The sequence below is a fragment of the Cornus florida genome, unplaced genomic scaffold, assembly GCF_030987335.1.
Source record: "Cornus florida cultivar Cherokee Brave unplaced genomic scaffold, ASM3098733v1 CherokeeBrave_3.0.0_Hap2_Chr01, whole genome shotgun sequence".
Lineage (NCBI taxonomy): Eukaryota > Viridiplantae > Streptophyta > Magnoliopsida > Cornales > Cornaceae > Cornus > Cornus florida.
This window is the reverse complement of record NW_026775571.1, coordinates 78,661,481-78,687,107: the sequence shown is the minus strand read 5'-3', so window position 1 is coordinate 78,687,107 and position 25,627 is coordinate 78,661,481. Positions and strand designations below refer to the sequence as shown.

At 37.4% G+C, this 25,627-nt stretch overlaps 1 protein-coding gene across 2 annotated transcripts; it reads right to left on the bottom strand.

The window, feature by feature from the left end:
* Nucleotides 1-130: 130 nt before the first annotated feature.
* On the bottom strand, nt 131-24,902 carry LOC132302268 (probable disease resistance protein At4g27220). 2 transcript variants are annotated; one of them, XM_059799125.1, is made up of 2 exons: nt 21,136-24,902; nt 131-440 (listed from the first exon to the last, which is right to left on the bottom strand). In XM_059799125.1, the coding sequence occupies exon 1, from the start codon at nt 24,725-24,727 to the stop codon at nt 21,173-21,175; it is 3,555 nt and encodes a 1,184-aa protein (XP_059655108.1). In that variant the 5' UTR covers nt 24,728-24,902; the 3' UTR covers nt 131-440; nt 21,136-21,172. The 2 variants fall into 2 exon arrangements, with proteins under 2 accessions (XP_059655108.1, XP_059655102.1); XM_059799119.1 differs by lacking the exon at nt 131-440 and adding an exon at nt 19,538-20,657.
* Nucleotides 24,903-25,627: the final 725 nt, after the last annotated feature.

Here is a 25,627-nt window from a genome sequence, read left to right as displayed (position 1 = left end):
ATGCTTGTACAGAGAGAGAAGGGCTGTCACGATTTTTTTGTTGAAGGAACAATAACCATAAGATGTGTTATGTAATAAGGTGTGATAAGTTAGTGCTAGGTGGGGCCAATGCAACAACAAATATCTTCATTTTATCAATATAATAAATATACACACACTAATTAAATTACAACCACAATTAAACATGTCACCAAGTAAATGAGCACAAAATAATGATGTATGAAATGTTACAAACCCAAAACACCGTCCCCATGCTCAACGACTTCGGTAGCGGGTCCCACCTGAGACCTCTCGGTCCAAAAAATGAAAAATACCGAAATGACAACCGTTACATTTCCAAGAGTCCTGGACTCAAAGAAGTGCCCCAACCAACTCTCAAACACACTCCACGGTATCCGGCACGCAAAACGAGACCAATCCAAAATAACTCCAAAAAATCCCTGAAAATGAAAAATTAACAAAAATCAGAAACATTACACCCCATCCCGATTATATATGTACCTTTTAATTTTTTTAATATATAAAATATATATTTTATATTTTTAAGACTCTTGTTATTTTGTTTGAAGTGTGTGTTAATATATTAATATTAACACACACTACTCAGTAATTTAAAAATTGGGTCAGCTTATTGATTCGCCAAATTTGAGCACATTGGGCTATTTTTTTTTAACTACATAATAAAAGTGACATAACCCGACCGCCCTCGCCGTACCCCACAATTAAACGCAGTACATGGGACGAAGTTGGTATTTTCTTTATCGGAGTAGGGGTAGAGATAATATAACAATTCCAAACCCGTTCCGGAGTAGGGGCGTAATTGGTATGATAGATTTTCTAACGGGGCGGAATATGGTTTAACCAACTTCGCCTCATTGTCATCCCTAATTATGGGGGTGATTAAATAGTTTTGGGGCTGGGATGGGGATTATGATTGAAAACCCGCATGGTTATAGGGCGAGAATGGGGAAAGGTCAATCCGTCCTGCCTTACTCCGTTTATAGTGTTAAATTACAATTTTGTCTTTAAACTTTAATTTATATTCAATAATAATAGGATATATTAAGCAAACATAGTTTATTCTTTTATATCAGTCTTATTAGAGAACTTTTACATATTGTTTTGTTGTTCTAACAATAATTTTATTTTAAGTTTCAATTGAGAAGTTGAATCTTGTTTTTATCCGCATAAGAGAAAACAAAAAATTATTATTATAGTTGAAAATCTGTTTTAGTAAATATTATTTACTTTCATTATATTCGTATTACAATCACGAAAATACTTTACAAAACCTGTTCCGTACAATTTTCAACTCGTCTCGTTTAATAAACGATTTTGAGGCGATGATGGGAGTAACTATTCTAAATGGGGACGGGGATGATGTTTCATGCCTGTAGATACTAAAATTTTAGTGGACTTTGATTTGGACAAATGGACCCATTAAATATGGGCCTAATGTTTAATTAAGTTATTTAATTGGCCCAAGTTTGGTCCACTTGAATTATTTAATTAAGCCCAGTCCAAATGGTTAAATAAAAAGAATAATTATTCCTAATAAAATATATTTGGAATAATTATATTTAAGGATAATTATCATAATATATCCGGCCCGGCCCAGTTATGATATTTTCCTTATCAGAGAGGACATGTGTTATCATCCTATGGATCCAAGAAGCCTATAAATAGAGGCCTGGAGGAAGGGAGAAGGGGACACAAATTCAGAATTCACAAATCTAAAATTCCAGAGAGAAATACAAAAACTCTCATCCCCAACATCCAAACCCAAAAGCGAAGAACAACAAGTACAGCCAAAGACGTGTCGTTCTTTATCAAATTCCACGGTGATCAACAACAAGCACAGCCAAAGACGTGCCGTTCTTCATCAAATTCCACGGTGATTCAAGATCAAGCCTGTGCAGCCCTTGGATCCAACCAACCAACAAAAAAGGAGATTTAATCAAAGGACCGTACTCTATTTCTTTTGTAAAGAATATTACAGAGGATTGTACCCCATCTATTCAAATTAATAAAATTATATTATTTGCTCTATATTTTGTTTCAATTGCAGACTTACAAAATTTGTGTGTACAAATTTCTGCCACGCCCGGTGGGACTTCTTTTGCCTCTCATCTCTTTCTCCTACCATCAAGTTTCTTTTCTAGCAGATTCTATGGCTCCCACTAAGACTCCGACAGAGAAGAAAGTCTAAAAGAACATCGCTACCGCAAAGGTCGACGCCAAAACCACCATGAAAAGTGGCACGACGGCCAAACCTATTGATGGAAGTACCTTGGCAGGCCCTGTGACACGTAGCAAGTCCCAGGCGATGGCGTCATCCAAACATCAGCAAAACTTGGTGAAAACCACTCTTGCAAAGCCGGCAAACGTGAGACCCGACATGTCAAGAACCCTGACGTTGTTCCAGAGGAGATTCCGCCACTAGATTCACCTCATTCCATCCATGATGCTCGCTCTAGTGTCGGTTCACCCCTAGAGTCACCACGTCAGACTTCGGAGCATTCAATCACTTCAAGAAATGTTGACTCTCAAGGCCTATCATACTCAGATGTGGTCGCTGCTATGATGACTAGAACTGCCATAGTGGAGGAACAACTAGCAACTATGTCTCGTGCCATTGAGAACCTCACAAAAACTATTGAAGAGAATGACTTACAAATCACTACGCTGATGAACAAATTGGAAGTTCAGACCTTCAGTGAATCACCAGTACAATCTGGGCATCTTACATCTTCCACAGCACCGCTAATGGGGAATCGTGCAACTTTCACACCACCACCGTCTGGGAATCTTACATCTTCCACAGCAATGCCGACGGAGAATCCTAATTCTACCGCACAAGGGACTTGCATGGAGGACCCTAAACAAACGCCGGTGACAGAACAGGCTGTTAGTCAAAACCAGACGTCAATGGCAGAACAGGCAGCTAGTCAAACCAATCATGCTTCTTCAGTCTCTTCCTTATATGTCGCACAATTGCAAGATATGATAACGAATACAATCTGAGCCCAATATAGAGGCGTCTCACAGAGCACTCTCATGTACTCAAAGCCCTATACAAAAAGAATCGATAGTATGAGGATACATGTAGGATACTAACCACTGAAGATTCAGCAATTTGATGGAAAAGGTAACCCCAAACAATACATTGCCCATTTTGTCGAGACTTGCAACAATGCCGGAACAGAAAGGGACTTACTAGTTAAACAGTTTGTCCGCTCCCTTAAAGGAAACGCGTTCGAGTGGTACACCAACCTAAAGTCAGACTCAATTGATAGTTGGGACCAAATGAAACGAGAATTCTTAAACAGGTTCTATAACACTCGTTGTACTGTTAGTGTGATAGAGTTGACTAACACGAAGCAATGGAAGGATGAGCCTGTAATCGACTACATTAATCGGTGGAGAGCACTCAGTCTTGACTGTAAGGACCGATTGTCAGAAATCTCTGCTGTGGAGATATGTATGCAGGGAATGCATTGGGGCCTTTTTTACATTCTGCAAGGTATAAAACCTCGCACATTTGAAGAATTGGCAACGCGTGCCCATGACATGGAGATCAGTATGAAATCCCATGACGGCAAAGGTCCCGTGGCCATAGAACCACGCAAAGATAAGAAAGACTGGAAGAAGGGCAATAAGTCGTCAAAGACCGCTGCTAAAGATTCTATGGCTATCTCCACCACCCCAATCAAGATATCTGTTAATGATGACAAGAAGGATGATAAAAAGCCTCGCCAGTTTCAATAGAGGGAAAGACAGCGTCCTACGCTAAAGGAGTTAGAAAAAAAGGAATACCCCTTCCCCGATTCTAATGTCCCTGGCATCTTGGAATGTTAACTCGAAAGAAAAAGTTATAGAACTTCCTGAATGCAAATGCCCTCAAGAGATGGGACGTGTCAACGATCTAAAATACTGCAAATATCATCGTATTGTCAGTCATCCAATTGAGAAATGTTTTATTTTCAAGGAGGTGGTGATGAACCTGGCAAAACAAGGAAAAATCTTGTTAGACACGGACGAAGTTGTAATTTCAAATCATACTACTGATACTATGACAACCTCTGTCGTGGGGAGTGCTTGTTCTCAACCTTCAACTTCTGAGATATATTGCACAACCATCCAGTTTGGCTCATTGGAACCAATCCCCATCTCTCTTGGCAAAGGGAGTACACTTGATGTTTCAACCTTTGGAAGGGTCTTTCCTCAGGATGAAGAAGAAGGATGGACTCTGGTGACAAGAAAGAAACCACGGAAGTAACGAGCTGACATTTTTAAGACTAGTTATTCTGACAGGGGCAAAGGAAGAAGAAACCTTAATATCGCCATAAGCAGTCTAGCTATAACAAAAAATGGGTCAAGAAGACACAGTCAACCAAACACGCCTCTATAAGCCAAAGGATCCAGAAGCCTATTACTTTGCAAGAGTTCTTTCCAGAAAGATATCTAGATGACAAAGTTGCGACAGCTTACATGGTTTCAACTAAAACGGGCCCTGATGGTAAGAATAACAAGGATCAAGATGAAGCCCAAACTGTGGAGAATCATGCAAAGGATGCTGCCATCATTGAAAAGTCCGATGACAATGAAGTAGTCGGAGGTATGCTAGATTCATGTTATGCACCAATTATTTTCACTGACGAAGATCTTCAGTTGGGTTCGAAGCCGCACAATTGTCCTCTTTTCGTTTCTGGTTACATAAAGGAACAAAGAGTTACTCGAATTCTTGTTGATGGTGGATCATTAGTGAATCTCATGCCAAAATTTACAATGAAAAATCTCGGCATCACAGTCGACGAGTTATCTCGTAGCCGTCTTATTATTCAAGGTTTTAACCAAGGAGGACAGAGAGCTATTGGCATGATTCGGGCAAAACTAATTATTGGCGAGCTTCAAGCTGAAACCTTATTCCATGTTATTAATGCAAAGACGTCCTACAATTTGTTATTGGGAAGGCCTTGGATACATAGTAATGGTGTCATTCCATCGACTCTTCATCAATGCTTCAAATTCTACAAGAATGGTGTACAAACAGTTGTGGTGGACCATAAACCATTTACAAAAGCAGAATCTCATTTTGCCGATACCAAGTTCTATATCGATCCTGATACACCTTCGGAAGTGCCCATCCCAAGCCATCCATCTACACAAGAGGTTCAATCTACAAAAATAAAAGAAGCGTTAAGTGATCCATTAGATGTTTCAGTGACAGACATTGTAAAGGTAACTAAAACGAGAGGGGTCTCGATAAAAGCACATCGGACGACACCTATTTTAAAGTATGTTCCAAAATCTCAATGACAAAAAGGGCAGTCACCTGTCATTGAAATACTTGAAACCAAAGAATTTAAATTGAAGATGTCACAAACTAAAGAAAAAGAAGATATGCAAAAGCTGAAAAGAGAGTTAACTCTTCCTCTCACCAAGATTCAAAAGTCTTCGCCTTCCAAGCCTCCGTTAAAAGGGTTCATTCGGCCTCTCAATCTCTGGTCAATCATGGATCACTTCCAAAACAAAGGACTAATGAAGGATTCGATCCTAAAGCATACCAACTCATGGCTAAGTCAGGGTATGATTTTACAAATCCTGCAAACCTTGGAAAACTGAATTCAGAGGTCACCGGTGAGAAAATGCATGACCTCAATGAGACACATAAGAAATTGAAAGATCAAGGGCATAAAATCATTCCACCCAAGTCTAGTATCGGTTTCATACCTTCTAAGCCACTTCGAATTCACATAAAATAAAAATAAAAAGATAAGAGTCAAACATTTTTTACATTGGGTTTAAAGAAGTCAAAGATGAACATGACCAATAGATTATGCATCAAAAATCAAGACCAACAGATTATGCATCAAAAATCAATCTTCGACCGTATAGGAGCTCCATGTGATCGAGCATCTGTATTCAACAGGTTGTAAAGCCAAAAGTCAAATGTCTCAAGTTCTGATGTCAACAGTTTGCCTCGTACCTCTGTTTTTAACAGAATGAGCTTTCATGACCAAGGAAGAAAATCTCCACAACCTCAATCTCAAAAGTCAGTATTTAATCGAATTAGTACTATTAATGATGCATCACTAAAAAGCAGTAAGAGTGAAAAGTCAGAGAAAACTAACATCGACGTGGTGAACAATAGTAAAGTTCGGAGCCTAGTGCCCTCGTGAATGAAACGTAAGACAGAGGTAGATGTCACCAATGATGTTATATTAAAAGCTCGAAGGCGAACCATTTTATTCACTAATCAAGCAAAAGAAGTGGATAAAATAGAAGACATTGGCGAATCATCTTGTGTTACTTCATACTACATCACTATTAAAGAGGAACCTGACTCTGAACAACCTGATGACATCGAGAAAGCTCCACCAATACTAGAAGACGGGGGGCAGGCTACCGTTGATCAACTCAAAGAAATTAACTTAGGAACTGATGATCAACCCAGACCAGTTTTCATTAGTGCATTCCTAAGCCTCTCAGAAGAAAATGATTACTTTCAATTGTTGTCTGAGTACAAAGATGTCTTCGCTTAGACATACAAAGAGATGCCCAGTCTTGATCCTAAAATTGCAGTGCACAATCTTGCTGTCAAATATAGGACACGTCTGATTAAGCAGTCTCAACGTTTCTTCCGTCCAGAGCTAGTTCCGAGGATAGAGGAAGAACTCAACAAATTGATTGAAGTAGGGTTCATTCGTGAGGTCAAATATCCAATATGGATTTCGAGCATTATTCCAGTGAAGAAGAAAAATGGACAGATTTGAATTTGTGTTGATTTTCGTGATTTAAATGAGGCATGCCCAAAAGATGATTTTCCTCTTCCCATCCCCGAACTCACTATAGATGCAACCACAGGGCCTGAAGCTCTCTCGTTCATGGATTGTTACTCCGGGTACAATCAGATAAGAATGACTCCGAAAGATGAGGAACTAACTGCTTTTCGCACTCCTAAAGGCATATATTCCTACAAAGTTATGCCCTTCGGACTCAAAAATACGGGAGTAACATACCAGCGCGCCATGCAAAGGATCTTCGACGGCATACTCCACAAGATTGTTGAATATTATGTTGATGACTTGGTGGTTAAGACGAAAGAACGAATGAATCATTTACAGGATCTACGTACAGTTTTTAATCGCCTCCGAAAATTTTAACTCAAGATGAATCCTCTTAAATGTGCATTTGGTGTGACTTCAGGGAAATTCCTGAGATACGTTGTACATCATCGTGGAATTGAGATTGATCCTAATAAAGTGGAGGCCATTCAAAAGATGCTGCCACTAAAGAATTTACACGAGCTTTGAAGTTTACAAGGTCAACTTGCGTTCATTCGTAGGTTCATCTCAAATTTGGCTGGCCGTTGTCAGCCTTTTAACCGACTCATGAAGAAAGACGCCCCATTCATCTAGGACCAATCTTGCCAAAATGCTTTTGATAGCATCAAAAAGTACCTTCTCAATTCTCCAGTATTGGGAGCACCTGTACCTGGAAAGCCGCTCATACTTTACATTGCTGCGCAAGAAGAATCGTTGGGTGCCTTACTTGCTCAGAATAATGAAGAGTATAAAGAAAAGGCATTGTATTACTTAAGTCACAGACTTACCCCAACGGAGCGAAATTATCCTCTAATTGAAAAAACATGCCTCGCATTTATCTTTGCCTCTAAGAAATTGAGGCATTATTTCTTGGCTCATACGATACATCTTGTTGCAAGGGCTGATCCTCTCAAATATGTCATGTCTAAACCGGTCCTTTCCGGACGCTTGGCGAGGTGGTCAATTTTGTTCAATGAATTTGAAATTGTTTATGTACCACGAAAGGCAGTAAAAGGACAAGTCCTGACAAATTTCTTAGCTGACCATCCTATTCCAGCCGATTGGGAAATTTCTGAATATTTTCCTGATGAAGAAGTCATCCTTACGGACATTCTCCCTCCATGGATGATGTTTTTCGATGGGGCAGCACGAGCGGAAGGGGCCGGAGCAGGAGTAGTGTTTGTCTCTCCAAAAAGATATGTTATTCCATACTAATTTGCACTCGCAGAAAACTACTCAAATAATGTAGCTGAATATCAAGCCCTAATCATCGGCCTTCAAATGGCAAATGAGATGAAGATCACGGATCTCGAAATATATGGAGACTCTAAGTTGGTTGTTGGCCTAAGGATTTTATCTAAAGGCCAATCTTATGTTTTGATGATTACAAACCATTAATGATATTTATGTACTAATATTTTTATTGAGTGAAGTATAGTTAATCAATCATTCAATCCTCAATGATGAGCTAGAAGTTCTATTTCAAGCATTCCAAACACTCAAGCAATGGATTCAAGGAAGCATCAAAGTGCAAGAAATTAAAGAAGAACTCGGACTTCAAAGATCACACAAAGCATTTCAAAGAAAGAAAGAAAGTCTTCATCAAGCCTAAACGATCATGGTCAAAGAATGAAGAAAATGGTAGATAGAATGGTGAGAGCTTAAGATTCAATGTCAAAGTCTTTATGAATACATTTGAAACTTATCTCTATAGGACCATGCATATCATACATCATTTATATGCTCCTACATCATTAGTAATAGACTATGAACTTCAATACATATATATTTAACATATGAAATCTTTGCTAGGAATGAATTAGTTCAAGCTTGCATAAGCTTTGAAAAAACTTACAACTTAAGCTAGAAATGCTAAGACCATGCATATTAATCATTATATTTTTTTTTTTTTGTCTCTAAAAACAAAAGGAAAAGGCATTGAATTTAATTTTTCATTTTTAAAGCCTTCATTGCTATAATTTGGTAAATGACTCTAGGACGCAATGCACTTGAAATTTATCATCTTCATATGTCCCTAGACTCTTAGAAATAGGCCTTGAACTAAATTGAATCATTCATCAAAGTCCTAGGTGCTAGAAAGATGGATATCTCAAAAGAAGCAACTTTCAGACCAGAAAAATTTCAGACCAGCTTGCACTAAAACTGCTATAACTATTTGTGTAGTTAGAATTTTTATACAAGGCCAGTGGCATTGCAAAGCTAACTTCGAGCCCTTGAGTTCAGACTCAAATTTCACCTAAAAAGGACTTGAATTGAGAGAGATATAACCATCATAAGATGCCTGATTCTGCTCTGCGAAAATTCTAACCAGGTTGCACTAAAATGGCCATAACCATTACTGTGGTTGAAATTTTTAGCAAGGCCGGTGGCTTTAGAAAGCTGACTTCAAGGAAATAAATTTAGACTCAAATTTAACCTCATTTGGAGTTTCATAGACTGAGTTATGTCCATTTGAAGTCACGCACTTTTTCTGTCCAATCCAATTTAGCAGCAGCCTTTATGAAGCAAGAGCAGCATCTATATGAAATAGAGCCAGCTCTCTCAAGACCAATGGAGCAGGCTCTATGAAAGATAGAGCAGGCTCTCAACGAATAGAGAAGGCTCAAGAAAGTAGAGAAGGCTCTACAAAACTAGAGAAGGCTATACAAAATTAGAGAAGGCTCTACAAAACTAGAGAAGGCTCCATTTTTTTATTGAGCCGCCTCCATTTTAGAAAAAGAGCCTGCTCCACTTTTTTAATGGAGCCGCCTCCATTTGAAATTGAGCCGCCTCCACTTTTGCAAAGAGCCGGCTCCTTTGAGGGTTTTGAATTACAACGACAATTTTTCTGCATTTAATTCCTCTAACCACTTCTAACAGCTATATTGAGCTATGAATTTCTTTATATATACAGAGGGCTTGTCTGCAAAGAATATACACGATTTTGAGAGACATTATATTACATTGCAAAGAGAGCTTTTGTTCTCATCTTCTCTTCATCTCTCTCATTTCACTCTTATTCTATCTTGAGAGATTCCAGTAAAGATTAAAAGGGCTTTTGCTCTTGTTTTAATCTTTATAAAGTTTTTGCTCTATTATACTACTTGAGAGAGCATTCAAGAACATTTATTCAAGTGCATCAAAGGGAGCTTTTGGCTCTACCTTCATACAAAGCTTTTGTTCTGGTTTTACTCACTCATAGAGCCTCTGTTCAAACATCAATCTTCATCTCGTATACAAGCTTCCATAGCTGAACCAGAGTGAACTTTAGAGAGCAATTAGTGAGCCTTTGCTGAACTTTTGTTCTAGTATTTCATCAGAGCTTTTGTTCTGCATTTTCCTCATCATCTCTCATACATTTCATACTTAGAGTTTGAGCTTCACTTGATTTCATATATACTCTATTGTGAGGTTTGATTTGTATCAGTTCTTGAGAGAATTTCTTGTACTACAAATTATATCTACAAATCTGCTGTAAACCTAAGAGGAAGAATTTCTCTTAGCAAAGAAATTGTAAGGGCTGATGTGGCCTATGTAAAACTAAGAGGGGTGGTCTCTTAGCAAGGATACTGTAAAGGGTTGGTGTGACCCAAAAGGAAGCCTAGGAGAAGGGTGTTCTCCTAACAAGAAAGAGAAGCAAAGTCTTGCTTCAATTGAAGGTTTGCTCTCTACCATTAAGGAGAAGCTCTAAAGAATTTGGGAAGTCTCAAGAGGGATCTTGAGCCGAGAAATAGGAGTTTCCGAACCTCGCAAAAATCGCCGTGTTATTGTTTGCAATTTCTCTTCCCTTATCTATTTTACAGTTGTGCTAAATTGATTACTTTCATGTCTTGTTTATTGCATAATTGGTTATACTGTTGATTAGAAATTGTATTTCTATTATTTGCGAAAATTGGCCATTGACTCTATTCACCCCCCTCTAGAGTCAATTATTGGGTAACAATTGGTATCAGAGCCTAAACTCTATTAAAGGACTTAACCGTCTTAGAGTACGATCATGGCCAATAATAGTAGTATCACACACTTAGAAGGTTATCCCATTGATAAACCTCCTTGTTTTGATGAAAATAATTATATTTATTGGAAAATTAGAATGAGAGCCTTCTTAAAAAGTATTGATATTGATTTATGAAAAATTGTAGAAAATGGTGATCATATCCCAACCAAAGTTATTGAAGGGAATGAAATTCCTAAATTAAAAGGTGAATGGGATGAAAATGATCATAGATTAATGCAATGCAATACTTTAGCCATATGCCATCTTTATTGTACATTAAGCAAAAATGAGTTCAATAAGATTATCTTTTGTAAAACGGCTAAAGAAATTTGGAACTCACTTGAATTAGCCTATGGATGATCAATTAATGGTGAGGAATCATATATGCCTATGCTTATTGAAAAAGATGTTGCTTTCATCATAAATGAAAATGAATTAGTTAGTGAGATGTATTCTAGTTCTACTAACATTACTAATCATTTAAATTTTCTTAGTAGAACTTACTCTTCTTCCTATAGTGAAGAAAATAAAGCAACTCAAAAGTATAATATAGCTCTCCAAGCTTCTAGCAAAGAAGCAAGTGACATTAAAGAGTTGGACAAACTTTGTCTCATGGCCAATGAAGATGAGGTAAATTCTAATTATGAATTTTTTGATATAGAAGCCTCTTATAATGAACTTGTTGATGCACATAATGAATTACTTGATGCGTTTAAAGAGTTACATGGTGTGCTAGAAAAAATGACTGTGAAATGTGCTTTTCTTAAAAAGGAAAATCACAATCTCTCTCAAAGACATGAAAAAGTCCAAATGGAAAATGATTCTTTGAAAATGAAAAATCATTATCGTGTGTAAGAATTACAAAAGATCCAACTTGAAAATGAATCCTTGAAAAAGGAAAAGGATAATGTATTATCTATAGAGCCACCATCAATTGATTACGTTTCCGAGTATAATTTTTCAAAGGAAATCATTGATAATCAAAATGGCACTTTAGCAAAGACAACTAAAGGAAAAGAGAACTTAAGTTCTATGCTTGGAAATAAAAGAGTTGTCTATTTCAAAAATGAGATAAGATATGATCCTCATACTAAAGATGCATGCTTGTTGAGAAGAAGAAAGCCTTTGTATGATCACTTTGTCAAAAGTGGTACCCATTCCTTTAAATGTAATTATTGTAAGAGGCTAGGACACAAAATTCATGATTGTTCATTTAGAAAGAAGTTGAGGTCAAAGAAGGTTTGGGTTCCAAAAGGAACTCATGTTCCATTGCCTAACTTATATGAACCTAAGAAAATTTGGGTACCAAAAGAAGAATATGCAACCCTTTCTTATAGGGTTACTTGATGGCATCAATCAAGGATTATAAATGATGTATCTCTTTGAGAAACAACTTCCAAGCTAATGAAGTTAGTACCATGGATAAATAATTCATTTCTCATTAATATGCTTTTATATGAAGTATTCAATCATGAAATTCTAAGCATGACGCTCTTGATATGCTACTTGTTCCTAATAGATGTAAAAATGTCTATGTTTTGATATTTTGCATAAAAGTTTTTTTTTTTTGGCATATGAGTTATGAACATGCTAACATGAAATGATTCTCTATCTTTCAAATGATCTTTGGATTAACTATGCCCAATCTTTGTGATGGATTTATTAGAAGATATGCCATCAAATGAAAGCATACATTATCTAATGTAGACCATCAATACTATTTCATGTGAACCTTATCACATGTATTAAAGTAGCAATGTATAAAAAGTCATCTATATGCTTTTGTGATCTTAAATGTTTTATCTATACTTAATTGTGTCACTTCTATACATATAAAAAATGAGGTTGTTCAACTTGAGGAACAAATCTCATTAAAAGAGCCATCTCATTAAAATGAAGAACGAGAATGTATTTTTCTTTCCTAAGAGTTGGAAGTGTGTGGTCTATACAAAGGCTGTTATAGCAAATTAAAAGGGTGAGCCTCAAAGTAAAAAGAAAACCCTAGAAAAGAAAGCTAAATGAGAGTGTATCGAGAGGCCATATGAACACATGATTTCCTGAGTTCTTAATCAAGAATGAAAGCTGAATACATTCTTATAAATCAGTGAGCAAATGTAAAATACATTGAAGTGATGATGGATGCCTAATAAACTGAAAATCTGGTGCAAAAGGTGTCTAGAAGGACTTAAATTTGCTGGAATCACTATCTTAGCTTGAAGAAGGTTTAAATAAGCTCTTATATCATGTTTACATCTGCAGGAGGTGCTCATTTGAATAAAGTTGAGCTGAAGTAAGTTTTTCATATCCCTAACCCTCATTTAAGCTTATTTTCTGGTTCAGCCTCTGATTTATATAAGGAAGTGTTAATATCTTGCTGTGATTCATCTATCAATCATTCTAACAAGTGTCTGTAGTTGAATAGAGGCTAGTGAAGTTCAGAAGTTACATCAAAACTGACCAACTTGAAGTTTGGCCTAGTAAACCTAAGTTATTAAGGTTTAAGGCCTGAAAATCTGGGATTTAAACTATGAAAATTGTATACCATGCTTATCTTGATGTAATTACTGTCTGAGCAAGTGTATTAACATGAAATATGTCTGAGGGCTTCGAATTCAATGCAGTGGTGCAGTGATTTTACAGTTTTGTCCCTGAGTGCAGAGTTTCTACAGAAACTGGTCTATAACATATTTTGAGGCTGAAATTAAATTGTGAAATGAATTGCTTAACCTCTGAGCTTTTGTGAGAAGATGAACCAACAAACTGCAGCAAAGCCAGCTCCATTCAGAGTAAAGCAGTTTCTTTGAAGAAAAAGAACCGTCTCTACACAAAGCATAGCCTGCTCCACAAATGGTATCAAATTGTATGCTCTCGGGATCTCAAAATTTTTAAGAAAAAGCCAACTCCCTTTACATAAGAACAGGCTCTATAAATTAAGAGGCAGGCTCTATAAAAACAAGAGCCGGCTCCCAACTTGGACCAAAATCTACATATTTTTTTTTTACTCTCGGGATCTCTCTGCATCTCTCATAACCAGCCATAGAGCCGGCTCTAGAAACTAGAAAAGCCGGCTCCGTAAGTGCATCAAACAAGAGCCTGCTCCATTCACTAAGAGCCGACTCCATAAAAATTCATTGAGCCGGCTCTATAAACATGTGAGCCGACTCCCATAATGTTGCCCATCTATATTGCTCTCAGCATGTTTCTGTATTGCATCTCAGTTGGAACTTCCAGTAACATAGATTAAGAACTCAAGGTTCATTTGAGTTCCATTAATTCCAGTACCAATCGAGCTACTTTTTAGCTCTATATCAGTGCAGCGAAACTTTGACCAAGCAAGCTTCAGTCTTTCAAATTGATTCGGTCACAGCTGTAGCACCACCAACATGATGGCAGATTCCTACAACTGTGAGCTCCATCATTGATGTTAGAGACAGGTCTAGACATTTCTTATTTTAAGCTTTTAAGGTTGAACCATTCTAGAAAGCTTTCCAAGAAAGCAATAGTGGATAAGCATCTCGGCTAGGACTCTTGTTGGGCATCTTTATAAGTAAGTTTCCTTTATCAAAATTCTCTTTAAAGTTCATATGATTCTTGCCTTTTAAATGATTTTTAGTGATTAATTTCTCACTCATCTCAATCTTTAATCCATCACTACTTGCTTCTAATTTATATATTCAGTCATCTGTTCTTAAAATCTTCACTATTGAATGAATATATGAATTAAATCTCCAATTTCATTTAATGTTAAGTTCATCCTCCAAGGTAAGAATCATTTACTTTTCCTCTTAAATTCATGCCTCTTTGATATTCCCAGTCACCATTATTTAAGAATGATTCTCTCTTTACACTCTATCTTAAATCCTTCTTTGTCAAACCCTCATAACCCCAGAAATATCATGTGATGATTTGAACACAAATTTTGGGCTTGTTTTGTGAATCTATGCTCTAAATTGTAAGTTTTCCTGTGATTCCATTCAAGTTCCATATTAGGTTTCCATTTCAAGGCTGATTTTATCAATTCCATATCCATTGACCTTGTTGCTCAACAATTGTCTTAAGGGGTTTCAAGTATGCTTTCTCTTTGCTCTTAAAACTATGGCTGGATGTGCAAATTAAATTAGTTTTTATTTGCACAAATGCTTGGGATTTTAACTTTTACTTCCATTGAATTTCTATTTTGAGTGTTTCTTGAGCATTCAAAATTTTTATTCTATAGCTTCTTCTTCACATATAAAGAATCCTTCTCATAGCCAAAATAGGAGCACTCAACTTACCCATGATCATGAATCTGGCCCTAGTGATCCCAATCCTCCTCCAGATGGCATCTGTGTCAACATTCTTCTTATGAATTGAATTCTGCTATCTAAAAAATGAAATATTTGCTCTTCATTTGCCCTTTAATTCATTTTTTCTCTGTCATTTCATGCGATGGTAAGTAACTTTTTTTTTTCCGCTCACCTTTTTGAGATGACAAAGGGGGAGAAAGATGTGTGATTCATTATGCTTGTTATGCTTATGCGTATATTACTTTTCACTTATTTTAGATGCATATTGAAATGGGGAGTCTTATACACTTTAATTTCTAAAATATTTGTTGTAAAATCAAGCATGCTATGATATTCAAGATATGCATATTGATAGGGGGAGCATTCTTTCAAAATGCAACTCCACCTTGACAATAAACACATCAATGTTTTGTCATCATCAAAAAAGGGGAGATTGTTGGCCTAAGGATTTTATCTAAAAGTCAATCTTATGTTTTGATGATTATAAACCATTAATGATGTTTATGTACTAATATTTTCATTAAGTGAAGTATAGTTGATCAATTATTCAATCCTCAATGTTGAGCTAGAAGTTCCATTTCAAGCATTCCAAACACTCAATCAATAGATTCAAGGAAGCATTAAAGTGTAAGAAATTAAAGAAGAACTCGGACTTCAAAAATCACACAAAGCATTTCAAAGAAAGAAAGAAAGTCTTCATCAAGCCTAAACGATCAAGGTCAAAGATTGAAGAAAATGGTAGATAGGATGGTGAGAGCTTAAGATTCAATGTCAAAGTCTTTATGAATACATTTGAAACTCATCTCTATAGGACCATGCATATCATACATCATTTATATGCTCCTACATCATTAGCAATAGACAATGAACTTCAATACATATATATTTAACATATGAAGTCTTTGCTCAGAATGAGTTAGTTCAAGCTTGCATAAACTTTGAAAAAACTCACTACTTAAGCTAGAAATGCTAGGACCATACACATTAATCATTATATTTTTTTTTGGTCTCTAAAAAGAAAAGGAAAAGGCATTGAATTTATTTTTTCTACTTTTAAAGCCTTCATTGCCATAATTTGGTAAATGACTCTAGGACACAATGCACTTAAAATTTATCATTTTCATATGTCCCTAGACTCTTAGAAATAGACCTTGAACTAAATTGAATCATTCATCAAAGTCCTAGGTGCTAGAAAGATGGATATCTCAAAAGAAGCAACTTTCAGCCCAGAAAAATTTCAGACCAGCTTGCACTAAAACTGCTATAACTATTTGTGTAGTTGGAATTTTTACACAAGGTCAGTGGCATTGGAAAACTGACTCCGAGCCCTTGAGTTTAGACTCAAATTTCATCTAAAAATGACTTGAATTGAGAGAGATATAACCATCATAAGATGCCTGATTCTGCTCTGCGAAAATTCTGACCAGGTTGCACTAAAATGACCATAACCATTACTGTGGTTGGAATTTTTTAGCAAGGCCGGTGGCTTTAGAAAGCTGACTTCAAGGAAATAAATTTAGACTCAAATTTCACCTCATTTCGAGTTTCATGGACTGAGTTATGTCCATTTGAAGTCACGCACTTTTTCTGTCCAATCCAATTTAGCAGCAGCCTTCATGAAGCAAGAGCGGCCTCTATACGAAATAAAGCCAGCTCTCTCAAGACCAATGGAGCAGGCCCTATGAAAGATAGAGCAGGCTCTCAAAGAATAGAGAAGGCTCAGGAAAGTAGAGAAGACTCTACAAAACTAGAGAAGGCTCAGGAAAGTAGAGAAGGCTCTACAAAACTAGAGAAAGCTCTATTTTTTTATTGAGCCGCCTCCATTTTAGAAAAAGAGCCTGCTCCACTTTTTTAATGGAGCCGACTCCACTTGAAATTGAGCCGCCCCACTTTTGCAAAGAGCCGGCTCCTTTGAGGGTTTTGAATTACAACGACAATTTTTCTGCATTTAATTCATCTAACCACTCCTAACAGCTATATTGAGCTATGAATTTCTTTATATATACAGAGGGCTTGTCTGCAAAGAATATACACGATTTTGAGAGACATTATATTACATTACAAATAGAACTTTTGTTCCCATCTTCTCTTCATCTCTCTCATTTCACTTTTATTCTATCTTGAGAGATTCCAGTAAAGATTAAAAGGGCTTTTGCTCTTATTTTAATCTTCATAAAGTTTTTGCTCTATTATACTACTTGAGAGAGCATTCAAGAACATTTATTCAAGTGCATCAAAGAAAGCTTTTAGCTCTACCTTCATACAGAGCCTTTGTTCTGGTTTTACTCACTCATAGAGCCTCTGTTCAGACATCAATCTTCATCTCGTATACAAGCTTCCATAGCTGAACCAGAGTGAACTTCAAAGAGCATTTAGTGAGCCTTTGCTGAACTTTTGTTCTAGTTTTTCATCAGAGCTTTTGTTCTGCATTTTCCTCATCATCTCTCATACATTTCATACTTAGAGTTTGAGCTTCACTTGATTTCATATATACTCTATTGTGAGGTTTGATTTGTATCAGTTCTTGAGAGGATTTCTTGTACTACAAATTCTATCTGCAAATCTGCTGTAAGCCTAGGAGGAAGAATTTCTCTTAGCAAAGAAATTGTAAGGGCTGGTGTAGCCTATGTAAAACTAAGAGAGGTGGTCTCTTAGCAAGGATACTGTAAAGGGTTTGTGTGACCCAAAAGGAAGCCTAGGAGAAGGTCCTAGCAAGAAAGAGAAGCAAGGTCTTGCTTCAATTGAAGGTTTGCTCTCCACCATTAAGGAGAAACTCTAAGGAATTTGGGAAGTCTCAAGAGGGATCTTGAGCCGAGGAGTAGGAGTTTCCGAACCTCGCAAAAATCGCCGTGTTATTGTTTGCAATTTCTCTTCCCTTATCTATTTTACAGTTGTGCTAAATTGATTACTTTCATATCTTGTTTATTGCATAATTGGTTATACTGTTGATTAGAAATTGTATTTCTATTATTTGAGAAAATTGGCCACTGACTCTATTCCACCCCCCTCCCCCCCCCCCCCCCCCCCCCTCTCTAGAGTCAATTCCTGGGTAACATTGGTGATTAACCAACTTCTTCAAGAGTATGAGGTTAAGAAAGATGATCTAGTGCTGTACCATCGTTATGCCTCTCATTTGTTGGAACGATTTGATAGCGTCATGCTAGAACACATTCCGAGGTAAGAAAATCGGATAGCTGATGCTTTGGCAAATTTAGCTACAACATTGGCGTTAACTGCTGAGGACTTGGTTGATGTTCCTGTATGTCAACGATTGGTCTTGCCACAAGTCTTGGAAAATAAATTTGAAGAAAGTAATTTGGTTTCTTATTGGACACAAGAGGAAGAAGACTAGAGACTCCCTATCATTGATTATCTGGAACATGGAAAGCTTTCCGAAGATCAACGCCATAAGATTGAAATACGAAGACGAGCACCTCGATTCATCTATTGCAATGATACGTTGTATAGGCGTTCATATGAGGGCCTTTTCCGTCGCTGCCTCGCAAATGATGAAGCCACCCATGCAATGAAGGAAGCACATTCTGGGATTTGTGGAGCCCATCAGTCTGAACCAAAATTTCACTTTCGTGTCAAAAGAATGGATTATTATTGGCCCACCATGGTTAAGGACTGTATGGAGTATGCGAAAATGTGTCAAGCCTGTCAATTCTATGCTAACTTCATACACCAACCACCGGAGCCGTTGCACCCTACTGTGACATCATGACCATTTGATGCATAAAAATTAGATGTAGTTGGTCCTTTAGTCAAGTCTTCAAAGGGCCACTTGTATATCTTGGCTTCCACTGATTATTTTTCCAAATGGGCGAAAGTTGCACCCTATAAACATGTGAAAGAGGAAACAGTGGTTGATTTCATCGAGTCGAACATTATCTATCGATATGGTGTCCCTCGATACATTATCACTGATAATGGGACGAATTTCAAAAATAGTTGGGTAACTGACCTTTGTGAGAAGTTTGGTTTCAAACAACGTAAGTCCTCTATGTACAATGCCCCTGCCAATGGTCTCGCGGAAGCATTCAATAAAAATCTTTGTAAGTTATTGAAGAAAGTAGTCAACCAGACAAAGAGAGATTGGCATGAGCGAATGGAAGAAGCATTGTGGGCATACCGCACTACGCATCGTACACCTACTGAAGCAACTCCGTATTCTCTGGTCTATAGCGTAGAAGCGGTTCTTCCATTGGAACAACAGATCCCTTCGTTAAGGATTGCCATACAAGAAAGTCTTATAAGTGAAGAAAATGCCATCTTACGTTTTTAAGAACTGGAAGCATTGGATGAGAAGAGATTAGAAGCCCAACAACAGCTAGAGTGTTATCACGCTCGACTTTCTAAAGCCTTCAATAAGAAAGTTCGACATCGGTCATTCCAAGTTCGAGACTTAGTATTAGCTGTTCGAAGACCAATTATCATGAATCGCAAGGGGAATAAATTTGTATCCAAATGGGATGGACTATATGTTGTTCGTGAAGTTTATACTAACGGCGCGTATCTCATTATTGATGAAGACGGAGTAAGAGTGGGGCCCATTAATGGCAAATTCCTGAAACGCTATTACCCATGAAGGATATGCTCCTGATCGTATGAGCTTAAACTGCACTATGCTCCTGGCCCACATGAGCTAAAACTGTGTACAGCCAAAAAAAAAAAAAAAATGACAACATACTCTGAGCCCGCAAGAGTATAAACTGTGAACGGCGAAACCAATAAACAATGATAACATTTTTGTTTCAAAAAAAAAAAATGGAATAGTCATACATATGTGTTCAAACAAATGCCGCAATCCAACACAATCTTCAGAGGCTGCAATCTTACAAGTCATTCAGAGCTGATTGAAATTGAAGTCAAACCCTATGACTTTGGTGATATATATAGGCAAGGGATTTATTAAGTAAAATTCCAATCCAAAGTGGGATTGAAAAAAAAAAAAAAAATAGAAGGAAAGTTGGATACTTCGAGTCCCACTTGAAAGAGAGACAAGTCTTGTTAAGTTTGGGACTCGAAGTGAGGGCAATTTGTAAACAATAAAATTTTAGTGGACTTTGATTTGAACAAATGGACCCATTAAATATGGGACTAATGTTTAATTAAGTTATTTAGTTGGCCCAAGTTTGGTCCACTTAAATTATTTAATTAAGCCCAATACAGATGGTTAAATAAAAAGAATAATTATTCCTAATAAAATATATTTTGAATAATTATTTTTAAGGATAATTATCATAATATATCCGGCCTGACCCAGTTATGATATTTTCCTTATCAGAGAGGACACATGTCATCATCCTATGAATCCAAGAAAACTATAAATAGAGGTCTGGAGGAAGGAAGAAGGAGACACAAATTCATAATTCAGAAATCTAGAATTCTAGAGAGATACAAAAACTCTCATCCCTAACATTCACACCCAAAAGCGAAGAACAACAAGCACAGCGCACACACGGTGATCAACAACAAGCACAACCAAAGACGTGCCGTTCTTCATCAAATTCCACGGTGATTCAAGATCAAGCCTGTGCAGCCCTTGAATCCAACCAACCAACAAAAAAGGAGATTTAATCAGAGAACCGTACTCTATTTCTTTTGTAAAGAATATTACAGAGGATTGTACTCCATCTATTCAAATTAATAAAATTATATTATTTGCTCCATATTTTATTTCTATTGCAGAGTTACAAAATTTGTGTGTACAATGCTCCATTATCATCCCTACGTGAATATATATCAAATTATTACTAATGGTTTGATTTTTTTAACCCTAAACTAAAAATCAATCGTCATCAATAGTTCTGTAATTTTTAAAATTAGAACGGAACTATTTCATCACAAAATTGAATCAAATTGTAGGGTTCATTTAATCTAGACCTCGTTAAAAAGAAAAAAATATTATCTAGACCCATAAAGTGTTGGTGTTTCTTAGGTGAATTTTTTAATGTTTTTTTAAAAACAAAGTACCAACCCGGAAAGCAAAAAGTAAAAAATGCTATATAAAAGGTCGTACCTAAATGGAGGCTTCTTGTGGCGCAAAGACATCTAGGCTACTGAAGTTTGGTTCCCATGTCATGTTTGAATTCATCATGTGCTTGATTAGATCTGAAGAGCAGACGCCAGCGATTTTTTTTCCTATGCGCATTTGAAGGAGTCCTACCAGTTGTAGGCTTTGAAGCTGAGCCATTTTGGCTCGTTGAATTTTTTTTCTGACCACATGGTCTTAATAAAAAGGAAAACCAATTTGCACGTCGAGAACTTGGAGAGGTTGGATTATATGCATTTGGGTCAGTCGAATTTTCGCTCCCATTTCGATTTGAAACACCACCAACACTTGCAGATGATGAAGTAACATCGACATTTTGGGTCGCTGAACCCCCAGCACCTGCAGATGATGAAGCAACGTCAGCATTTTGGGTCGCTGAACGCCCAGCACTTGCAGAGGATGAAGAAACGTCGGCATTTTGGCTTTGGGTCGCTGAACCCCCAGCACTTGCAGAGGATGAAGCAACGTCGGCATTTTGGCTCGTTGAACCCCCAGCACTTGCAGACGATGAAGCAACGTCGGCATTTTTGGTCGCTGAACCCCCAGCCCTTGCAGACGATGAAGCAACGTCGGCATTTTTGGTCGCTGAACCCCCAGCACTTGCAGAAGATGAAACAACGTAGGCATTTTGGCTCGCTGAACCCCCAACACTTCCAGATGATGAAGCAACGTCGGCATTTTGGCTTGCTAAATCCCCAGCACTTGCAGATGATGAAGCTTTGGATCGCTGAACCCCAGCACTTGCAGACGATGAAGCAACGTCGGCATTTTGTCTCGCTGAACTTTCGTTCCCACCATGTGGTGGTGCTTGGCTTTCAGCAGGTAGTGCAAAACGGAAAACCAGACTCAAAGGTGTATTGTTCTCTAAATCTCCACAATCCTTGATCTCATACTTCTTTAAAGAGGGCCAGTTCAACGAGTCATTCCAGCATATGTAAGTCAACCTTGTTAAGTTAACTAAATGCAAATTCTCGAGCTTAGGGAAGGTTCCCGATAGGTCGATATCTTTGTTATCAATTTCAATTATCTCCTTAACCTCAGAACAATTCTCCACTTTCAAATCTCTTAACTTTATGAGTAGCTGAGCAATCTGATGCGAGAAAACTTTGAGCAAATTCAGACACCCATTTATGTGTAGTTTTTCTAAGGCTAGAAAAGCAGAACCACCTCCAGTACCACTGAAAACGCTTTTCAACTCAGTACAATGTTCAATTACACAAACTTTCAAGGATTCCATATTTCCCATGCCAAATTGTGATAGGCTGTGGAAACCCTTGTGACGAATCAGTTCAAAAGTACTGGCCTGTTTGAGTACCTCTGCGGTTTTGCTAGTGATTTCTCGGCCGTCAGAAAATACAAAATGACGGCATCGACTATCATTGGAGCTACCAGAGCTATGCAATTCATCAGGTTTAATTCTCCCGTGACACCCACCGACTTGCATTTTGTATGATCTAAACCTGTGACTATTTGCCCATGGTACTTCTGTAGTAGCATTTTTCCATAATTCCCTATTTGTTATAAAAGTTGTGAGGCATTCTTGACTTGGAAAGTAGAAACAAAGACTGCTAAGTAGTCTCAAGCTTCCCATCTCCATCGCAATATTATCTACAATGCTTTCATTCCAACTTTGTTCCCTTGGATCTACAAAGATTGTCAATTCTTCGAGACTGCAAAGCCTCTTGATGACATTAGAAGGAATTAGTACTCTCTCTGGTGTTGGAGTAGTACTAGTACTGGTAGCATCATAGCGAAATGAAACTCTAAAGCACCTGAGAGTTCCATACAGCTCTCCAATTTCATTTGGCAAAGAATCAATCCCAGTGCTACGGATATCAAGGACCACAAGAGTTGCGAGTGCTTGAATCTCAGTCGGTAGCACACGTAAATGCTGACAACCATTTAAATATAAACCTTTAAGGGTGGTTAAGTGGAAGAGAGATGAAGGCAGGGATTCAATACCAGTTTGCTGGAAGTTCAGAACTTGAAGAAGTGTAGAACTCGGGGTTTGTGTATCACCAAAGACTGTCCCAGGAAGTTCTATTTGCTCTGCATTGCTTTGACGTATTAATAACGTAGAGGCGTTAACGCATTCAGGGGTTTGGGGCAAAGAGTGGAGTTCAGTACTACACATCAATAAATAAACCCTTTTCGCACGACTTTCTTCACCATCTAGTCGATTAAACATCCTCGTTGCCCAATTTCTAAAGGGCTGGGGCATAGTAATATAATTGCTCAAATGATGCCTCTCTAACAAGCATCTATTTATCAGATTTCTCAAAATCATATGCCCTTTAATTTGTGACACGCTAAAGATATGTCTATAGGTGGAATTAATTTGAAAAAGTTGTTCAGTTGCCCAACATTCCACTAGATTATCTTCATCAATCTCGTAGCTCGTAGGACATGATGCTGTATATAGTAAGCATTTCTTCCATTCCACATTTAATTTTTCGCAAATGAAAGTGAAGAACTTAAAGATATCTTCAACATCATCCTGTTGACATTCAACAGGTGATTGCAGAGTCATCAGTTCTTGTTGCCATGTATGCTCATCGGAATCACAATTCTTCAAGTGGGTTGTCAATCCTTTGATTAACTTTAGCAGTCCACCCAAGTGTTTGACCATTTGCTCTGCTATTTCTTCCATGATTGAACCAGTGCTTACAACATCTCCCAAAAGTTGTCTGAACAACACAAGTGCATATTTTTCTTCTAGTCTCTTGATCTCTATATCACGATCTGCTTTCCTAAAAGATCTACCTCCATTTGCAAGCTCAACCATGAAACTTCTACCTCCAGATGCAAACACAACCTTTCCCCCTGTATGTTCCCCACGAATTATTCCCACTTCAACCAGATTGATGTTTGAATATACTCGGTCAAGAATAACCAAGTACTTCTTCTCTGCTAATATTTTAGATATTGTGTTTGCATTTTGCTCCCTGCTGGTGGTGGTGGTGTTGGCATCGCCCGTCTCCTTGTTTAGTTCCAATCGGTCAATGATTTGTTGTTGCATCCTCATAACAATATCATTGTCCTCTTCAGGAACATTTGCCCAAATAACAATGTCAAACATAGGGTTTCCATCCATTTTGTCATTCAAAATTTTCAATATAGTTGTTTTTCCGACCCCAGGAAATCCCCAAATGCCAATTGTCCGGACCTCGTCCTCTCTTAGATATTCGAAAATTTCCCCTACACGATCATTGAGATATTTGATATCATCTATGTTATCTGCACCATCCTCCTTTTTAACTTGTGCTGGTTTCTTCCATGTCATCCCTTTCATTTTCTCTGTCTGAGTTTCCACGTCTTTAGTTAACTTGTCAAAGTGTTTACTGATATTTGCAAGCTTGAAAAAACGTGGCGAACCATAAAAATAGTCCGGTTCATTAACTTCAATTTCTCCTCCAGGAGAGTTGTGGGCGCTTTTTCGGTGGACTTTGTTATATTTTTGTTGCAGTCTTTCAAATCGTCGAATTAGGTCACTAGCCCCATCAAGCAAGTTTTTGTAATCCCTTTTCGTCTCGTCTGTAATCACATCCCATTGTACCATATCCTTACCATTGGTTATTTTCGGACCGAGTAGATCAAATTCCCGTTTGAGTTTAAAAAATCTCCTATCCAGTTCTTTCACGTGATCATGCTTGCGCTTCAGATACGGAATTGTATCTTTACCTATTGTATATCCAATCGTAATCGCAGCTGGTACCAACAATAGCACGCCGACCATCCTGCTATTGTTAAAGAGATATATTAAACTCCCTTAAAGGTTCAGATTGCCTAACCAAAGAAGACTTTCAACAAGAAAATGCAATAAAAGGAAAATACGATTAAAGGAAATTGATCGAAACTTAAGTGGCATGGAATGTAAATACGATAAAGGAAAGTACAGAATTTAAACATAAAAGTAAGCGCATTGTATGGAAATACAGAGAAGTATCTCCTAAGATAATGCAAGCAGATCACTTACGCATTCCATTCTTCATCATCCCGTCCAAGAATTCTACAACTTATCTATTGAACATTCCCTTTCACATAGGTCTCATGACTTTATCTCAATGTATGCACCTCTTCACCCATCAGAAGCGTTGATGAGGTTTACCGTTAGTATCTAACATTTTCTTTATCTAATTATAAAAAGTAATATTATAATATTACTAAAATAAAAATTTTTGTGACACCAATTTTTCCGTCACAATTAACAAGTATTAGTGACGGTTGCTAATTGATTGTTACAATATAAAACCGCAAAGCAGTTTCCAGTGACAGTTTCGTGATGAGATATCGAGTCTTAGTGACACTTTTTCCTTGTCACAAATTTACTCATTTTTTGTAGGGTTAGTTGTCCTTATTTGGTTTCATAACTTTTTATGGAGTCATGCAATTAATGTATTGTCCTTTTTCAAATTACTAAGGGTCCGTTTGGCATGCGCTTTGCTTTAGGTATTTTGTT